The following is an 18,475-nucleotide window of genomic DNA, read 5'->3' as shown; positions in this document are numbered from 1 at the left end:
GAAAAATTTTATATTTGCTGCGTGAATTCGCCAATGTTTAGTAGCCACAAAATTTTTTTAAAAAAAATTTATTGTTCATTATTTTGAAATGGCTGCCATACTTGTTCCAGGCTGCATGCATTTTTTCGTATTTGCGAGCATCTACATTTTTTACAATTATTGAGTAGTGGATTGTCCTAAGCCTTTCAGATAAAATACATGTAGTTCAACACCCTCTGGGCTACAAATGAACATCATTATCACTTAGCTGAATGTATTCTTTAATAGTTCAAAGTTAACAGCCACAAATTAAAAAAAAAACTCAGTTTTTGAACAGTAGTTTTCCAAAGAAAGATTGATTTCTTGGCTTTAATATTTTTCTGCTATTACACTGTATAGTATAGTTCCTTTTGTAGAGTATCAATGGTGAGCAGGTTACACTTAAAAAAATACAGTATTTTTAAAAAAATGGATTTTTTAAATTATTCTATCTTGTGGCTTGGAATATGTTTGTTGGGGGACCAGATAAAATTCTGAAAATTTCACAGTTAATAGACCTTTATGATATCAAACTTCAGTATAAATTTCAATTTTGAAAAATGGTTCAAATGGCTCTGAGCACTATGGGACTCAACATCTTAGGTCATCAGTCCCCTAGAACTTAGAACGACTTAAACCTAACTAACCTAAGGACATCACACACACCCATGTCCGAGGCAGGATTCGAACCTGCGACCGTAGCAGTCCCGCGGTTCCGGACTGCAGCGCCAGAACCGCTAGACCACCGCGGCCTTCAATTTTGAGATTCAGTTGGAAGCTATGGAAAAAAGATTACAAACACGAGTCAAAAATACGTTTTTTAACATCTGCAATATCTGGTAGGCTAATCCAATAAAGTATACCAATTGCATAATGTTACACACCACATTACACTAGCTTATTTGTCGAAATAATACTGTGTTAATTGTTTCAGCAGGCTAACAATTGCATCTGGTAGAAAAACTAAATGCAGTGCCTCAAATAAAGAGGATAAAATTAAGATTATCAGTTTACTGCCGAATTCTTGGAGTCGAGCAAAAGTTAGTGATGAATTTAATGTGTCAGAACATCTTGTTAAGTTAACAAGGCAATTAGTATAAGTACAGGGAATTTTATCACCATTACAAAAGAAAAGTGCATCTAATTTGGTAAATGAAAACACAATCAATAAAGTTATTAAGTATTATGACGATGACAATAACAGCCATTTGATGTCTGGCAAAAAACGATTGTTTCTGTGAAAGAAAATAGATCTAAGATTCAAACACAAGAAAGGTGAATATTGTGTAATTTAAATGAACTATTCCCCAAATTTAAAAAAGAAAATCCTGACAATAAAATTGGAAGATTAAAGTTTTGCGAGTTGAGACCAAGATGGTGTATTGTTGCAGGGTCATCTGGCACCCATAGTGGTTGTGTTTGTTTCTATCATCAGAATGTAAAGTTGATGATAGATGGGGCCAATCTTATAGTTTACTATAAAGACCTTTTGGAAGTTATGGTATGCAATATTGACAGTTACAATTGTATGATCAAGGGAAAATGTGAAGATTGTCCAGACAATTTTGAAGAATCCAAAGACGATGATTTGATGCCTGACAATATAAATTACAAACAATGGGTGGCACAAGACAGAAGTGACATGGTGACAGTCTTAAAATCACGAGAAGAGTTTTTTGAAGTGTGTTGGTGGCTAACCTTGAAAATCTGAAAATGCATCATTTTATTGCAAAAGCTGAAAGTAAATTTTTGAAAGACAACAAGCAAACCTTGGCAGCTGATGAATGCTTAGTTCTTGCTGACTTTTCGCACATCTCACATCATATCTCACATGCTGCAGTGCCTGCTGGACTTCATATATTTCAGAATATACACCTACTTTTACATGAACAATTGCTCTGTAATTCACAGTGAAGTACCTGGCAGAGGGTTCATCAAAACACCTTTAAGCTACTTCTATATTGATCCACTCTCGTACAGTGCACGTGAAAAACAAACACTTAAATTTTTCTGTGGGGCTCCTACTTCTCTTGTTTTATTATGATGATCATTTCCCCCTATGTTGGTGGGTGCCAACAAAATACTTTCATACTCTGAGGAGGGAGCTGTTGATTGAAATTTCGTGAGACGGTCCTGTTGTAGAGAAAAACACCTCTGTTTTAATGACTGCCACTACAATTCATGTATCATATCCGTGGCACTCTCCCCTATTTCCCGAAAGGCTGTATTAATTTGAACTTTTTTGATGGGCTCTGTCAACCCTACCTGAAGTGGATCCCTCACCACACAGCAGTTCTCCAGAAGGGGGCGGATAAGCACAGTGTAAGCAGTCTCTTTTGTGGACCTGTTATATTTTCTGAGTTTTCTGTCAGTAAATCACAGTCTTTGGTTTGCTTTCCCCACAGCATTAGCTATGTAACCGTTCCAATTTAAGTTGTTTGTAATTGTGATACCTATTTATTCAGTTGAGTTTACGGCCTGAAGATTTGAATGATTTATTGTGTAACTGAAATTTAGCAGATTCTTTATAGTGCTCATGTGTATGACTTCATATTTTTCATGATTTAGAATCAATTGCCACTTTTGCCTTATAAAGATATTTTTACTGACTCATTTTGTTTATCTGATGACTTTAAATGATGGTAAATGACAGCATCATTGACGAACAATGTAAGAGAAATCCTCAGATTGTCTCCTATACTGTTTATGTGAATCACAAACAACAGAGGACCTATAACACTTCCTTGGAGAAGTGTTAGTTGACCTGGGTTGGTGAAATATGAAAACCTTATCAGAAAACAGATGAACAACTTAGTGCATTCTCCTGCTCATGTCTGTCTGTACGTTTGATTATAAAATCTTGATTCACTCATAAAATTGAAGAAAAATAATTCTTAAAAAAGTAGAGTTCAAGATTTCTTGCATTCTGTTAAGCTTAAAATTGCTTTGGATCTGTGAAGACAAAAAAGTGGCAGTTTGTTCCATCCCTTTCCCCTCATTTTAAGGTACGATGTATCCAGCTCAATCAGACATTATTAGCCCAAATCCCGAAAGTTTAGGTTCCATGGGACCAATTCCTGAACATCTGCACAAAGTTTGGATGGTCCACAACACCAAAATGTCGATGACTGAGACAATACCAATATTTTAAGGGCTGTGTGTACAGTGGCGATTCATTAGGCTCTGCACACGAAGCCAAAACTGATCTGATTGGTCCAGGTTCATAATTTGATACCCCATGGTGGATAGCAGTGAACATGTTGAGGTTGGGCTTGTGATTGTGCCGATTCATTTAACAATGATGGCACACTGTAGCAAATGATTTCACATATTTTAACTGTGAAACTACAGACAAGGCCTGCCTGCACACTGTGTGTTTCCACAGAGCCACTTCAGGATATTCAATGATTTTATGACTTCTGTTTTTAGACCTTTAAGGTGAAGTATCCAGGTTAGTTTTATGTTCAATATTAAGTGCAGAAATTGTACACATCCATTAAAGCTTAAAACAATGTCACCCTCTTTGTGCTGTGGTTGGTTAAAACTCTGACCTGAAAGGTTAAGATTTATCCAATAGTTTATTCTCATAAATCTAAAGCCAGTTGGATTAAGCCATTTCTTCAGCCTCCTGGTGGTCAGCTTTGGTTGTAAGATGGGAAGAAGAACGGAAAATGACAAAACCACCCACAGATGATGAACTTTTAATTGGCGTCCTGATTATGCGTGAAATGCCGTTGATAATTGTGTGAGCAGTAGCACACTGCTTTGGGGAATCTGCATTTACTACTTTTTGGTCATCTCGACAAACTGAAAAACCCACTAGTGTCTGATTATTTCAACAAACTGAGAAACCTCTGATTCACTATCAGCAGTGATCCTGAACTTGTTGTCATGGTACAGCTGCAGAATCATCATTGCTGCTTCTTTTCATTTATGTTTATCTGATGTCTGGGTTTATTGAAATGGTATACAGTTTCAGGAATGATTAGGATAGTTTTCTTTGTAGATAAAATTGGGATGTTAACTGATGTTAACATTAAGTATTTGTTCAGTTCTGCAATTAGAAAAGGACTGTTGTCCATATAGGTACTTTTGCACCTGCTCTGCTAGCTGATAAGTTGAGTTTACTAACACAGCCGTGAACTGGGGAAACAGTTATCAGCACAATAGTTGACTTTTTGTTTACTTGCATACCAATACGAGTTATAATCTCCTTTTGTTATCATTATGGTCCAGGCAACTGCAAATATGAGAGTAAGATAGTAGTGATTGCTGTGGAAGTAGAAAGAAGATAGTTTGGATAGGAAATTTGAATGCTGATAAAGCAACATTTACTGGGCTTACTGTGTATTAGGGCCATTCTTTTATTGGAGGCATGTCAGACTCAGAAAGAGGGAATATATGGTAAGTGTTTGGTTCTGTGTTGTTTAAGAAAGTCTCAAATGCAATTTTAAAGATTTGTGCCTTTGATGTAATGCTGTAGCTATACTAAAGCTCTAATGATCTTTAGCTGACCCATTGACTTGAACTTTTTAGCATTTAAATGGTATGTGGTTAGGTATGGATGCTTGGAACAGTCAAGGTAGTCGTACAGCAATTGCAAATGAGTGACTGATAGTTTCCTAATGCTGTTTCTTTACTATAAGTCTATGCCTGATTGCCTGTGCACTTGAAGTCTTAAGTCAGGTTTACACTGTAAAATGCCTGTGATTCATCTTGCTGTTTCTCCGGTGCTTTACTTCAGCAGAGCATATGCGAGTCTTTTATGTTTTCAGGTGTGTCAGATTCCCGTGCATTGTGAGTGTGCATGTTTCAAGCCTGGAGTTATTGCAGTATAACAGAATGACATTCGTGTTGTATTCATGTAGAAGATCCATTGATTTCTGCAAACTTTTCATTGTTTCTATAATATTGCACTCGGTCTTCTCTCTTCCAGTAACTTCACATATTTGTATTTTATACCAGTTCCACAGTATTTTAGTTCCCAAAGCTCTCTCCTTCATTTTAGTTATTATTTCAATATTTAAAGAAACTGCATTATTCAGTTTTCACGATGGTTTTAAATATCTCTTCACTTTAGTATTGTGTATATCCATAATAATTCTACTGGCTTGAAAATGAAGAGCCATGTCTGTAGATTTTACAAGACAGAATTAGATTATGAACTATTCTCCATAAGTCTTCTTACCAAAATAATCTGTGTTGTACCTTCCGCTGGAGGTTTGAGTCCTCCCTCGGGCAAGGGCGTGAGTGTTGTTCTTAGCATAAGTTAGTTTAATTTAGTTTTTGTGTGTAACTTTAGGGACCAATGACCTCAACAGTTTGGTCCCTTAGGAATTCACACACATTTGAGCGTCTGTGTTGTAATTAGACTATCAATCAGTATTGTGACCAAAAAACTTGACAGGAATTACCATTGTTCCCTTTTTAATATTTTATTGATGTAGTTCCTTCAGTTTAGTGTCTATGGTTCATTTTTAGGGTTTGAATCTTAGTCAAATGTACCGTACCGTCTTTAAATACACAATTCCCTGAGGTACTTGTACAAAAATCGATATGTTTGTCAAATCCTATTACAGATTCTACTGTGGCCATTAGTGTAATGTACGGACTGTTAGCTGATGGTGAGAAAGTATCTGTTGTTTAACAAATGGAAATAGGGCAACCAGTATAAAAAGATGCAGCAGCTTATAGTTCTAAAGCTTACTAACTTTGGTCTGTAAAAAATAAAGTAACTTGCTCATCATATTTATGTGTTCTATGTGTGTATTAGTCCTTTCAGTGTTGTTCAGCCAAATTCAGGTCTTGTGAGTTCAAAGCTTTTAGTGTGTGTAACAGTCAACAACACAAAACTGTGCAGGAAAATATTTTAAGTAGGTTAGAATGATAAATAAATAATGAGTTCAGCCTTGTCATAACAACATGATAGATTAATAATTGTTTGTGTGGTTATCAGGATCTAGGTGGTTATAAACAAAAAATAATTTGAAAGCTAGAAGTGAAATAGAAAAGTGATGTTGGATTTGATGTCAGGAAGAACAATTAACATACACAATAAAAACTGCCTATTGTCTTTTCTCTACAGGATTCGAAACAAATAAATGATCATGGCAAGTTCAAGGCAACAGTTTGACAGTCTGCTTGGCGGACAATCTCACCTTCCATCAGGAGTAAACATATTGCACATAATTTCTGCAAGAGCTCAAGAAATAGAAGCATTAACAGAAGCCATAGGTATATGTCAGACATTGAATGGTAACAGTATTCTCAAGATATTAACAATTAACTGTGGTCTTAACATCTTGAAAATTTGCTGTGCAGATGATCCTCAGAGAAGTGGCCTGGTAATTCAACGACTCCCTAAGCACATGAGGAGGAGGATAATGAGCCACAATGTTAAACGCATGCCAAGGAGGCTTCGAGAAGCACATTTGCGACAGGTACAATTTGAAATGATTGGATAGGTACAAACATAAACACAATTGGATTTTTGTCTTTTTTGGGATTTATTTATATTTAAAAAAAATATTGTATATGTTTTGGAATTTACAGAACATATTGAGTACTTACTATAGAGAAGAATTTGTTCTCTTTTCATTTAGATGTAATACTGTAAAACCAGAGCTGTTGTGTGTTTGGAAATAATTTCATCGTAAGTAGCACCATGAAAATATATTCCCCCCCTCTCTCTCTCTCTCATTCACTCACTCACTCACTCTGCATTTCTCTTCTTCCTTTTCTGAATTACTGTAATCTCAAAACTTCTCCTCTTCAGCCAACATTCTGCTGCCTGTTGAACATAAATTTAAATTTTTGGTTACATTATGAAATCTACTATGTGATGGCAGAGTGAATGTATAAATAGTCTGGAAGGCAATGTAAGTGTTACTTCTTTCTCGTGAAAATTTGACTTATTCTTTCATTTCCTTAGTGTTCTCTTCAATCTCTGGATTTCTATCTTTTTTGGGGTTTACTTATATATATATATATATATATATATATATATATATATATAATAGAGGGAAACATTCCACGTGGGAAAAATATATTTAAAAAGAAAGATGATGAGACTTACCAAACAAAAGCGCTGGCAGGTCGATAGACACACAAACAAACACAAACATACACACAAAATTCTAGCTTTCGCAACCAACGGTTGCCTCGTCAGGAAAGAGGGAAGGAGAGGGAAAGACAAATGTTTGTGTTTGTTTGTGTGTCTATCGACCTGCCAATGCTTTTGTTTGGTAAGTCTCATCATCTTTCTTTTTAGATATATTTTTCCCACGTGGAATGATTCCCTCTATTATATATATATATATATATATATATATATATATATATATATATATATATATATATATAGTATAAGTTTTGGAACATACAGAACATTTCATGTACCGACTTACTTATCTTTTATGTCTTCTAGCTCTCATAGTCATAATCTGGTTCCTGAATTTTATCCCCAATCAGCAGGTGTCATCTGTGAAGTATGTGTCAAATCCATTTGCCTCTAGAATTCAGAGCTTTCCCATGCTCATGAAATATGATTAATATTGATTTAATAGATGATATTTCACATGCTCCATCATTGTCTTCAGTGTGGTTGGATGCAGCTCTTCCTGTCCTTTGCAAGTGTCTCCATCTCTGCATAACTATGTCTGCTTGAACCTGCTTACTATATTCAAGCCCTTTCGCCTCACCCCCCCCCCCCCCCCTCCTCCCCGCACACACACTATCTTCAGTTACTAAATTAATTATTCTTTGATACCTCAGGATATGTCCCATCAACCTACTTCTTCTTTTAGTCAAATTGTACCATAAAGTTCTTTTCTACCTGAGTTGATTCAGTACATTTTCATTAGTTACTTGTACTGTTTTAGTCTGCAGCGTTCTTCTGTAGCACTACATTTCAAAAATTTCTATAATCTTTGTAGCTGTTGTGTTTATTATCCACATTTCACTTCCATATAATGCTGATTCCAGGCATAATGCTGTCAGAAGACCCTTCCTGACCTTTAAATATATCTAAAAGATTTCTCTTTTTCATAAATGTTTGTCTTGCTAATTGACAGTCTGCATTGTATATCACCACACCTTCCTTGTTCGTCAAGTAACAAAACTTGTACACTTCTTTTAGTGTCTCACTCTTGATCAGATTCCTTCAGCATCATCTGACTTAATTAAACTATGCTATTTTATCCTTGTTTTTTTTTTTTTTATTTATGGTCATCTTATAACCCCTTTTCAAAGCACTACCTATACCATTCAGCTGGTCTTCAAAGTCCTTTGCTGTCTCAGTACTATAGTTTCATCAAGAAATTTTAAAATTTCCGTATTTCTCCTTAGTTCCATTTACTGCTTGCTATACGTAGAGACTGAATAACACTGCAATTACATCACAACCCTGCTTTACTCAAGTATTACTTAGCTTTTATGTCTTCTGGCTCTCATAATCATAATCTGGTTCCTGTATTTATCCTTATTGTCTTCAGAAATCTTAAGAATATTTTATAGACGCAGCGGCTTACGTAGTATTCTACTCTCTGTTGAAATTGTTGATTACAATCTGTGATGAGTGTTCCATCGACCTCCTTAAGTGGGGTGGTCTTCTTGGGGAGGATGGCCTCTTTTGATACCCAAATACACTCCGTCGATGTTCCCAGCATTGACACTCTTCGGTATATTAGTGCAAGGTTTCTCGTAGTATGTGTTGACTATGGGCAACAGCATGGTTATTTGTGTTTTGTCCAACAGAAAACAGTTCCATTCACCTTGTGGTGATTTCTTCTTCTGCAGTCCAGTCCACTCGCCTTCCCTGTTAGAAAAATGCATATTGTTCGTTGGCTAGAAAAAGCTGTAGCAGAAACTTGCTGCACTACTCATCTTTGCAGGTTGCGTTAAAATGTCTTTCAGTATCAGGTTAGCTGAGTGATTAATGGAAAGATAGTTTGCGAGTAAAAACTTTAATTTGTTGTGATTAGATTAGATTAGATTAGATTAGGTTAGATTAATACTAGTTCCATGGATCGTGAATACGATATTTCGTAATGATGTGGAACGAGTCAAATTTTCAATTGGTTTGATACAAAACACCGCCAAGTCCTTACTAATCTTAATTGACAGTTTTGTCATTCACCTGCAATCACACTCACTCATAATACAGAGTCTGCCAGAAAAATGTATACATTCTTTGTCAGGCTCTATCGAGATATCAATATTGTCGTTCGATTTGAGTTAAGATTGTGTTGTAGTATGGTCTTTGGCTCAAGAGATGTTAGTACTTTCATCTCAATATTGAGAAAACAAGATGGTTGGAGCACGCTTGGCATTAAAGAAACATAAATGTATTGTGAAGTGGTTTTTCGAGCTTGATAATGCTGTTGAAGTCAACGTTTGTGGAGGCGGGAGTTTGAAACGGAACTGCCAACCTGCCTAACAATGGAATTCATCATTGACAAGTTTGAATTGCATGGAACGATTTGTGATATTCAGAAAGACAGTGGGCATCTACCAGTCCTGCTTCATTGGCTCTCATGTTGGAAACGTTTGTTAATTCTCTACATAAGTCTGCTAAGCAAAGTGCATGTGAAGTGTGGGTTAGCAGTACAAGTGTACATAGAATTCTGAAAGCTGCAAAGTGGAAAGTTTACATTCTACGATTACTGCATGTGGTTGATGATGACGATCCTGATCGCCGAATGCAATTTTGCGAATGGTGTCAGCAAATGGTAAATGATGATGAACAATTTGTGAGGAAGGTAGTGTGGAGTACAAAATTGTTAAGCTTTCATGGCCACTGCCTACTGGCGGCTTCTGTCTCTGGTTCTTTGGCCGACGTTCGTCACCCCAGGGGGCTCTCAGTTCTTTCATGAGCATGTGCGTGGCGAGCACGGGGCCCCGAGCTGTTGCAGCCTTCCTTCTTTCCCAGGCTGCATTTCCTTTCCCTTCCCCTCCTTTCCTGTCCTTGCTCCTTCCCCTCTGCCCTCTCCTCTCCCTCTCTTGGTGTCCTTGTTTATGTTGGCCCCGCTATCCTCCTGGTTATGTTGGCTTTGTGATTTGGTTTTGTTGAGTAATTACCTCATCCTTTTGGCATTATCTGGTCCCCCTCCGTTACTAAATTTCTATTTCGTAGTGTGAGCCCTTTGGGGAAGTGCACCTTACCTATTGTCGCTGGTGTGTGCCCTCCTAGTTCCTTCCATCTTTTCCTTCACGTCATTGTCTGATGCTAGGGTACTCTGTAGGCAGTCTGTGTGGTGGGGTCGCTATGTACCTCTGATACCTGATCTGTGACCACCTCATGTAAGCCTAGGAATGGTTGCTTGTCATCATGGAGCATTGGAACTCCGGGCAATGGCCGTTATGCCAGACGGCCCTTGCTGTGGCTGGGTGGTGCCTGTGGGGAGAACCCCTGATCGGAGTGGGTTGTATCAGGGCAGACACCTTGCAAATGAAACACTTACGGGTCCAGAACTCTGACCGTTCTTCTACGGCCATCTCTTTGAATGGAAATAATTCTTTTAGTGCTGCTTCTTCTGCCCCTTCGGCCTTCCCTTCCAGGAGGGTCAGGATTGTCGGCTAGGGGTGAAACCTTTTACCCTGCTATGTGTTTTGCACCAGGACTGATGGGTATACTTTCGCCAATACCAAACCTTTATTTTTTGTGGAACACGTTGAAGACAAGTTTGGCGATGTGGACTCCCTGAGCAGGATCTGGTCGGGTTCATTGTTGATCAAATCTGCTTCAGCTGCCCGGTCAGTGGCCATTCGTGCCTGTGACCATCTTGGCACAATTCCTGTGTCCATTACCCTCCACCAGTCTTTGAATGTGGTTCAAGGTGTAATATTTCACAGGGACCTCATCCTTCAAACTGATGAGGAACTTAGGGGCAGTCTAGGATGGCAGGATGTTCACTTTGTTCAGCGTGTTCAGAAGGGCCTGAAGGACAATGACATTGATAATGGTGCCTTTATCCTGGCCTTTGAAGGGGATACCCTCCCTGAGAAGGTCAAGATTATGTTTTATCGATGTGATGTGAAGCCGTACATCCCACCACCTATGAGATGTTTTAAGTGCTTGCGTTTTGGACACGTCTTTCCACTGTTCGCAGACCCTTCTCTGTGGTGACTGTGGACATCCACTCCATGAGGGGAGTTCCTGTGTTCCCCTCCTGTGTGTATTAATTATCATGGCAGTCATTCTCCATGTTCACTGGATTGCCTGGCTTATAAGAAGCAAAAGAAGATACAGGAGTATAAGTCCCTCGATTGTCTAACCTACACTGAGGCTCACAAGAAGTATGCACATTTTCATCCTGTGTCAATGACGTCTAGCTATGCTTTAGTTACATCTTCACCCCTTCCTCCCCCTTCCTTACCCCAGTCCCGAACCCCTCTCCTCTCCACCTCCCCTGCGGTTCCAACACCCTCCCCTCCGGGCGCCCCTCCCCCTCCCCAGCTAGAGAAGTGTCCCATTCTTCAGCGTCTGCAGGTCGAGGGCGCCCCTGCTGGGACCCCCCTTCCACCACCTTTCAGGCCAAAGGTCTGCTGCCACACGACGACCAAGAGAACCACGGTCTGTGGGCCCCCAGGTCGCCCGCTCGCTTTCTTTTCCAGATCCTGCTGCAGCTGGCTTTTTCTTTTTTGCAGCACAGCCCTCCTCGATCTCAAACGGAAAAGAAGAAGAAACGTAAGTCCTGGGACAAGGAGCCTCTGGTGTCGCCAGAGGTCCCGTCCCCGCCTTCGTAACCTGACTCTGACTTGCTTTTTGTGGATGTCGCCCCCTCCTTGTTGGTGACGGATGGTGACCTGGTGGCATGACTGGCTTTAGCCTGTTCACCCCTCATTTGAATCATCATTCTGTGGTTATCCAATGGAATTGTAATGGATATTACCGCCACCTTCCGGGGTTGAAATCCCTTATTTCGTTTTACTTTGCAGCTTGTGTGGTTCTACAGGAATCTCATTTTGCTGATGATACGGACATTGCTAGCATGTGGATTCCTCTTCAAACTATAGTGGAAGCGGTTGCTGTTAAGGTCCACCTGGACTCTGGGGTCACAGTTGCAATCTTTATCTCCCTCCTGACAGGACTCTTACAGCTGCTGCCTTAACTGTCCTTCTTCAGCAGCTTCCTCCCCCCTTCCTCCTCCTTGGGGATTGTAATGCTCATCATCCCTTGTGGGGCAGTGCATTTCCATCTAGTCGGGGTCTTCTCATAGACAGTTTCTTGCAGACCACAACTTGTGCCTTCTTAATGATGGCTCCCATACCCATTTCAGTGTCGGTCGTGGTACCTTTTCTGCCATTGATGTTTCTCTTTCTTCTCCCTCCCTCCTCCCTTCATTACACTGGTTGCCACACAATGACCTTTGCGACTGTGACCACTTCCCATTGATTCTCTCATTCCCTTCTCGCTCTCCGTTGGACAGGTTACCTCGTTGGTCTTTTCAACTTGCCAATTGGCCTCTATATACTGAACAGGTCATTTTTTTCTCCCTCTTTCTCAGGTTGTATTGATGGCGTCCTACATGATATGTCTGATGTGGTTGTTCACGCTACTGGCCTTGCTATCCCATGCTCATCTGGACCATTTCGCCGCTGGCAAGTCCCGTGGTGGAGTCCGGCCATTGCCATCCGTGATTGCCATCGAGCTTTGTAACACCTTAAGAGTCACCCATGCGCTGCCAATCTTATCTTTAAACACCTTCGCGCTAAAGCCCATTACTTAATCAAACGGAGCAAATGGGTGTGTTGGGGACACTTTGTTTCTTCCCTCGGTTCTACTGTCCCTATGTCACGGGTATGGGCTACACTTTGCTCTCTCCAAGGTTGCCATCGACAGTCTACCCTCCTGGGCCTTGCCCTCCCAGATGGCCTTTGCACGGACCCGTTGATTCTCGCGGAACATCTTGGACCCATTTTGCAACAGCATCAGCATCAACCTCCTATCCGGCTGCTTTCCTTCACCAGAAACAGCGGGCAGAAGCTTCCGTCTTATGTTTTACCCCTTGTCAGTCAGAATCTTACAACGAACCTTTTACTGAATGGGAACTTCTTTCCGCACATTCTTCTTCTCATGATATGACCCCTGGCCCAGACTCTTTTCATAACGAATTGCTTCAATGTCTAAGTGCTCTACAACGAAGACATCTTCTCTGGGTGCTTAACCGTATCTGTCTCCAGAGTGACTTCCCTTCTCAATGGAGGGATAGCATCGCGGTTCCCGTCCTTAAGCCTGGTAAGAACCCCCTGTTTGTCGAAAGCTATTGGCCAATTAGTCTGACAAATCATGTTTGCAAGTTACTTGAACAGATGGTAGCCCGTTGGCTCAATTGGATCCTTGAATCTCGGGATCTATTGTCCCCTTACCAGTGTGGCTTCTGAGAGGTACGGTCTCTGATCGATCATTTATTTCGATTGGAATCCGCAGTTCAGCAGGCTTTTTCCAAGGCAGGCTTTTTCCAAGCGCTGCCATTTGGTTGCAGTCTTTTCGACCTTCGCGAGGCCTATGATATGGCTTGATGCCATCATATCTTTCTTACACTTCATGAGTGGGGTCTTTGGGGCCCACTCCCGATATTTATCCTCCAGTTCCTGTTCCATTGGTCGTTCAGGGTTCGGGTTGGTACTGTTTTTAGTTCTCCATGGATCTAGGAGAATGGCATCCCACAGGGTTTCGTATGGAGTGTACTTCTTTTCCTCATTGCTATAGATGGGCTTGTGACCTCTGCCAGTCCTTTGGTCACCCCTGCTCTGTACGTGGATGATTTCTGCATTTGGGTTAGTTCCTCTTTGGTGGCCTCTGCAGAGCAGCAGCTCCAGGATGCTATATGGCGTGCCTCTGCAGAGCAGCAGCTCCAGGATGCTATATGGCATGCCTCTGCATGGACCCTCTCACATGGGTTTCAGTTCCCTCCTTTAAAATCGCGGGTGGTCCACTTCTGTCACCGTACTACGGTCCACCCCGATCTGGAGCTCTACCTCGATGCACAACGATTACCTGTGGTCCCACAGTTTCATTTCCTGGGTCTTCTTTTCAACAACAAGCTTACGTGGCTGCCTCATATTAGGCTTCTGAAGATAGAATGTTTCCGTAAACTCGGTGTCCTTCGCTTCCTTGCCCACACCTCTTGGGATGGAGATCGTTTCACCTTTATTGGGCTTTAGTGCTTGTCTTGCTTGGACTATGGTTGTCAAGTCTATGATTCGGCTGCTCCTTCCACACTGCACCTCCTGGACCCTGTCCACCATCGTGGTATCCGTTTGGCCATCAGTGCCTTCCCTACTAGCCCTGTTGATAGTCTCCTGGTTGAAGCTGGGATCCTCCCCCCCCCTCCCCCCCCCCTCCCCCACCTTTTCTGTTTGGCAATCCCAGCTTGTGCTTTTTTATGCAATCACCTTCACATCCTCTGTTGGTGTGGAAAATCATCTCCTGCCAGCTGCATGTGGGGTGTTTACTGCGGAATTTGTGGCAGTTTCCCAGGCCCTTACCTTTATTAAACGGTCGCAACTCAACCGCATTTTGTTATGTACGGACTCAATGAGTGGTGTTCAGGTTATTGACTGGTGTTTTTCCTGCCATCCCTTGGTCTTTGCCATCCATGACTGTCTCGTTGATCGTCACCATGCTGCTTGTTCCGTTGACTTCCTTTGGGTTCCTGGCCATGTGAGTATCCCAGGTAATGAGCTTGCTGATCGTTTGGCTGGGGGAGCAGTCACCTACCCCCTTCTCTGTAACCTCTCCTGTAGCGGATTTACGGCTTCATATCAAATCCCACTTCGCACAATCATGGGCCAACTCTAGGGAGGCTACCTCCCTGTCTAATAAACTTCGTGCGATTAAGTTGTCACCTGTCCCGTGGCGTTCTTCCTTCTGCCTCTCCCAAAAGGACTTGGCCACCCTGTGTCGTCTCCGCATCGACCGTACCAGGCTGACCCATTGTTTTCTTTTGCGTAATGAGCCACCCACACATTGTGATTGTGGAGCCTTCCAGTCAGTAGCCCACATTTTGGTGGAATGCCCCCTTGCTTTGGCTCTGTGTACTAAGTACAGACTTTCCTGCTCTTTACCTTCAATATTGGCAGACGATTCCCGGATGGTTGAACTTGTTCTGAGTTTCCTCTGTGAAAGTGGTTTTTATTTTCAGTTCTAAGGTTTTTAATCTCTCTTTGGAGTAGAGGCAGGGCGGTGAGGGTTGGGGTGTCTCCCACTGCAAGCTGTGTTTGGAGATTCCTGACTCCCCTCCCTGGCCAAGATCCTCTTTTCTCTCCCTTTTACTCTATTTTTATCGCTTTTTAGATTTGGTTAGTCTCCTTTTACAATACGCACTTTCACATTCTGCTTTTGAATAACAGGTGGTCTTGTCTATATTGCATCAGAAGTGGGATATTTCCTGCCTCTTAACATAGCCTTCTACGGATCGGAGCGTGGAATGTCAGATCACTTAATCGGGCAGGTAGGTTAGAAAATTTAAAAAGGGAGATGGATAGGTTAAAGTTAGATATAGTGGGAATTAGTGAAGTTCGGTGGCAGGAGGAACAAGACTTTTGGTCAGGTGATTACAGGGTTATAAATACAAAATCAAATAGGGGTAATGCAGGAGTAGGTTTAATAATGAATAAAAAAATAGGAGTGCGGGTTAGCTACTACAAACAGCATAGTGAACGCATTATTGTGGCCAAGATAGACACAAAGCCCATGCCTACTACAGTAGTACAAGTTTATATGCCAACTAGCTCTGCAGATGATGAAGAAATAGATGAAATGTATGACGAGATAAAAGAAATTATTCAGGTAGTGAAGGGAGACGAAAATTTAATAGTGATGGGTGACTGGAATTCGTCAGTAGGAAAAGGGAGAGAAGGAAACATAGTAGGTGAATATGGATTGGGGGGAAGGAATGAAAGAGGAAGCCGCCTTGTAGAATTTTGCACAGAGCATAACTTAATTATAGCTAACACTTGGTTCAAGAATCATGAAAGGAGGCTGTATACATGGAAGAAGCCTGGAGATACTGACAGGTTTCAGATAGATTACATAATGGTAAGACAGAGATTTAGGAACCAGGTATTAAATTGTAAGACATTTCCTGGGGCAGATGTAGATTCTGACCACAATCTATTGGTTATGAACTGCAGATTGAAACTGAAGAAACTGCAAAAAGGTGGAAATTTAAGGAGATGGGACCTGGATAAACTGAAAGAACCAGAGGTTGTAGAGTGTTTCAGGGAGAGCATTAGGGAAAAATTGTCAGGAATGGGGGAAAGAAATACAGTAGAAGAAGAATGGGTAGCTCTGAGGGATGAAGTGGTGAAGGCAGCAGACGATCAAGTAGGTAAAAAGACGCGGGCTAATAGAAATCCTTGGGTAACAGAAGAAATATTGAATTTAATTGATGAAAGGAGAAAATATAAAAATGCAGTAAATGAAGCAGGCAAAAAGGAATATAAACGTCTCAAAAATGAAATCGACAGGAAGTGCAAAATGGCTAAGCAGGGATGGCTAGAGGACAAATGTAAGGATGTAGAGGCTTGTCTCACTAGGGGTAAGATAGATACTGCCTACAGGAAAATTAAAGAGACCTTTGGAGAAAAGAGAACCACTTGCATGAATATCAAGAGCTCAGATGGCAACCCAGTTCTAAGCAAAGAAGGGAAAGCAGAAAGGTGGAAGGAGTATATAGAGGGTTTATACAAGGGCGATGTACTTGAGAACAATATTATGGAAATGGAAGAGGATGTAGATGAAGATGAAATGGGAGATAAGATACTGCGTGAAGAGTTTGACAGAGCACTGAAAGACCTGAGTCAAAACAAGGCCCCGGGAGTAGACAACATTCCATTAGAACTACTGATGGCCTCAGGAGAGCCAGTCATGACAAAACTCTACCATCTGGTGAGCACGATGTATGAGACAGGCGAAATACCCTCAGACTTTAAGAAGAATATAATAATTCCAATCCCAAAGAAAGCAGGTGTTGACAGATGTGAAAGTTACCGAACTATCAGTTTAATAAGTCACAGCTGCAAAATACTAACGCGAATTCTTTACAGACGAATGGAAAAACTGGTAGAAGCCGACCTCGGGGAAGATCAGTTTGGATTCCGTAGAAATGTTGGAACACGTGAGGCAATACTGACCTTACGACTTATATTGGAAGAAAGATTAAGAAAAGGCAAACCTACATTTCTAGCATTTGTAGACTTAGAGAAAGCTTTTGACAATGTTGACTGGAATACTCTCTTTCAAATTCTGAAGGTAGCAGGGGTAAAATACAGGGAGCGAAAGGCTATTTACAATTTGTACAGAAACCAGATGGCAGTTATAAGAGTCGAGGGACATGAAAGGGAAGCAGTGGTTGGGAAGGGAGTAAGACAGGGTTGTAGCCTCTCCCCGATGTTATTCAATTTGTATATTGAGCAAGCAGTAAAGGAAACAAAAGAAAAATTCGGAGTAGGTATTAAAATTCATGGGGAAGAAGTAAAAACTTTGAGGTTCGCCGATGACATTGTAATTCTGTCAGAGACAGCAAAGGACTTGGAAGAGCAGTTGAACGGAATGGACAGTGTGTTGAAAGGAGGGTATAAGATGAACATCAACAAAAGCAAAACGAGGATAATGGAATGTAGTCGAATTAGGTCGGGTGATGCTGAGGGAATTAGATTAGGAAATGAGACACTTAAAGTAGTAAAGGAGTTTTGCTATTTAGGGAGTAAAATAACCGATGATGGTCGAAGTAGAGAGGATATAAAATGTAGACTGGCAATGGCAAGGAAAGCGTTTCTCAAGAAGAGAAATTTGTTAACATCGAATATAGATTTAGGTGTCAGGAAGTCGTTTCTGAAAGTATTTGTATGGAGTGTAGCCATGTATGGAAGTGAGACATGGACGATAACTAGTTTGGACAAGAAGAGAATAGAAGCTTTCGAAATGTGGTGCTACAGAAGAATGCTGAAGATAAGGTGGGTAGATCAAGTAACTAATGAGGAGGTATTGAATAGGATTGGGGAGAAGAGAAGTTTGTGGCACAACTTGACTAGAAGAAGGGATCGGTTGGTAGGACATGTTCTGAGGCATCGAGGGATCACAAATTTAGCATTGGAGGGCAGCGTGGAGGGTAAAAATCGTAGAGGGAGACCAAGAGATCAATACACTAAGCAGATTCAGAAGGATGTAGGTTGCAGTAGGTACTGGGAGATGAAGAAGCTTGCACAGGATAGAGTAGCATGGAGAGCTGCATCAAACCAGTCTCAGGACGGAAGACCACAACAACAACAACATAGCCTTGGGGTTGCCCACTTGTTGACTTCCCTCCTTTTGTTTTCACTGTTGACAACACGACTGCACTTTTACGTTTTTTAACCTTTTATCGTTATGACTCTTCTGAGATGTAAATCCATCCGAATGGACCACCTTTGACACAAGGGACTGATGACCTTGCTGTTTGGTCCCTTAAAC

The 18,475-nt window shown here is 41.0% G+C and overlaps 1 protein-coding gene across 2 annotated transcripts in view; it reads left to right on the top strand.

Annotated features, from left to right (window-relative positions):
* Positions 1-18,475, top strand: part of LOC126175259 (ribonucleases P/MRP protein subunit POP1) — a 90,620-nt gene that overhangs the window by 2,854 nt on the left and 69,291 nt on the right. For both annotated transcript variants that reach the window (XM_049921902.1, XM_049921901.1), the window contains exons 2-3: positions 6,104-6,252; positions 6,340-6,458. In XM_049921902.1, coding sequence (XP_049777859.1) covers positions 6,120-6,252; positions 6,340-6,458 — 252 coding nt within the window. In that variant the 5' untranslated portion in view covers positions 6,104-6,119. The remainder of the gene's footprint in view (positions 1-6,103; positions 6,253-6,339; positions 6,459-18,475) is intronic.

Source organism: Schistocerca cancellata, chromosome 3, assembly GCF_023864275.1.
Source record: "Schistocerca cancellata isolate TAMUIC-IGC-003103 chromosome 3, iqSchCanc2.1, whole genome shotgun sequence".
Taxonomy (NCBI): Eukaryota; Metazoa; Arthropoda; class Insecta; order Orthoptera; family Acrididae; genus Schistocerca; species Schistocerca cancellata.
Note: the sequence above shows the minus strand (reverse complement) of the source record. Positions and strands in the feature narration are given on the sequence as shown.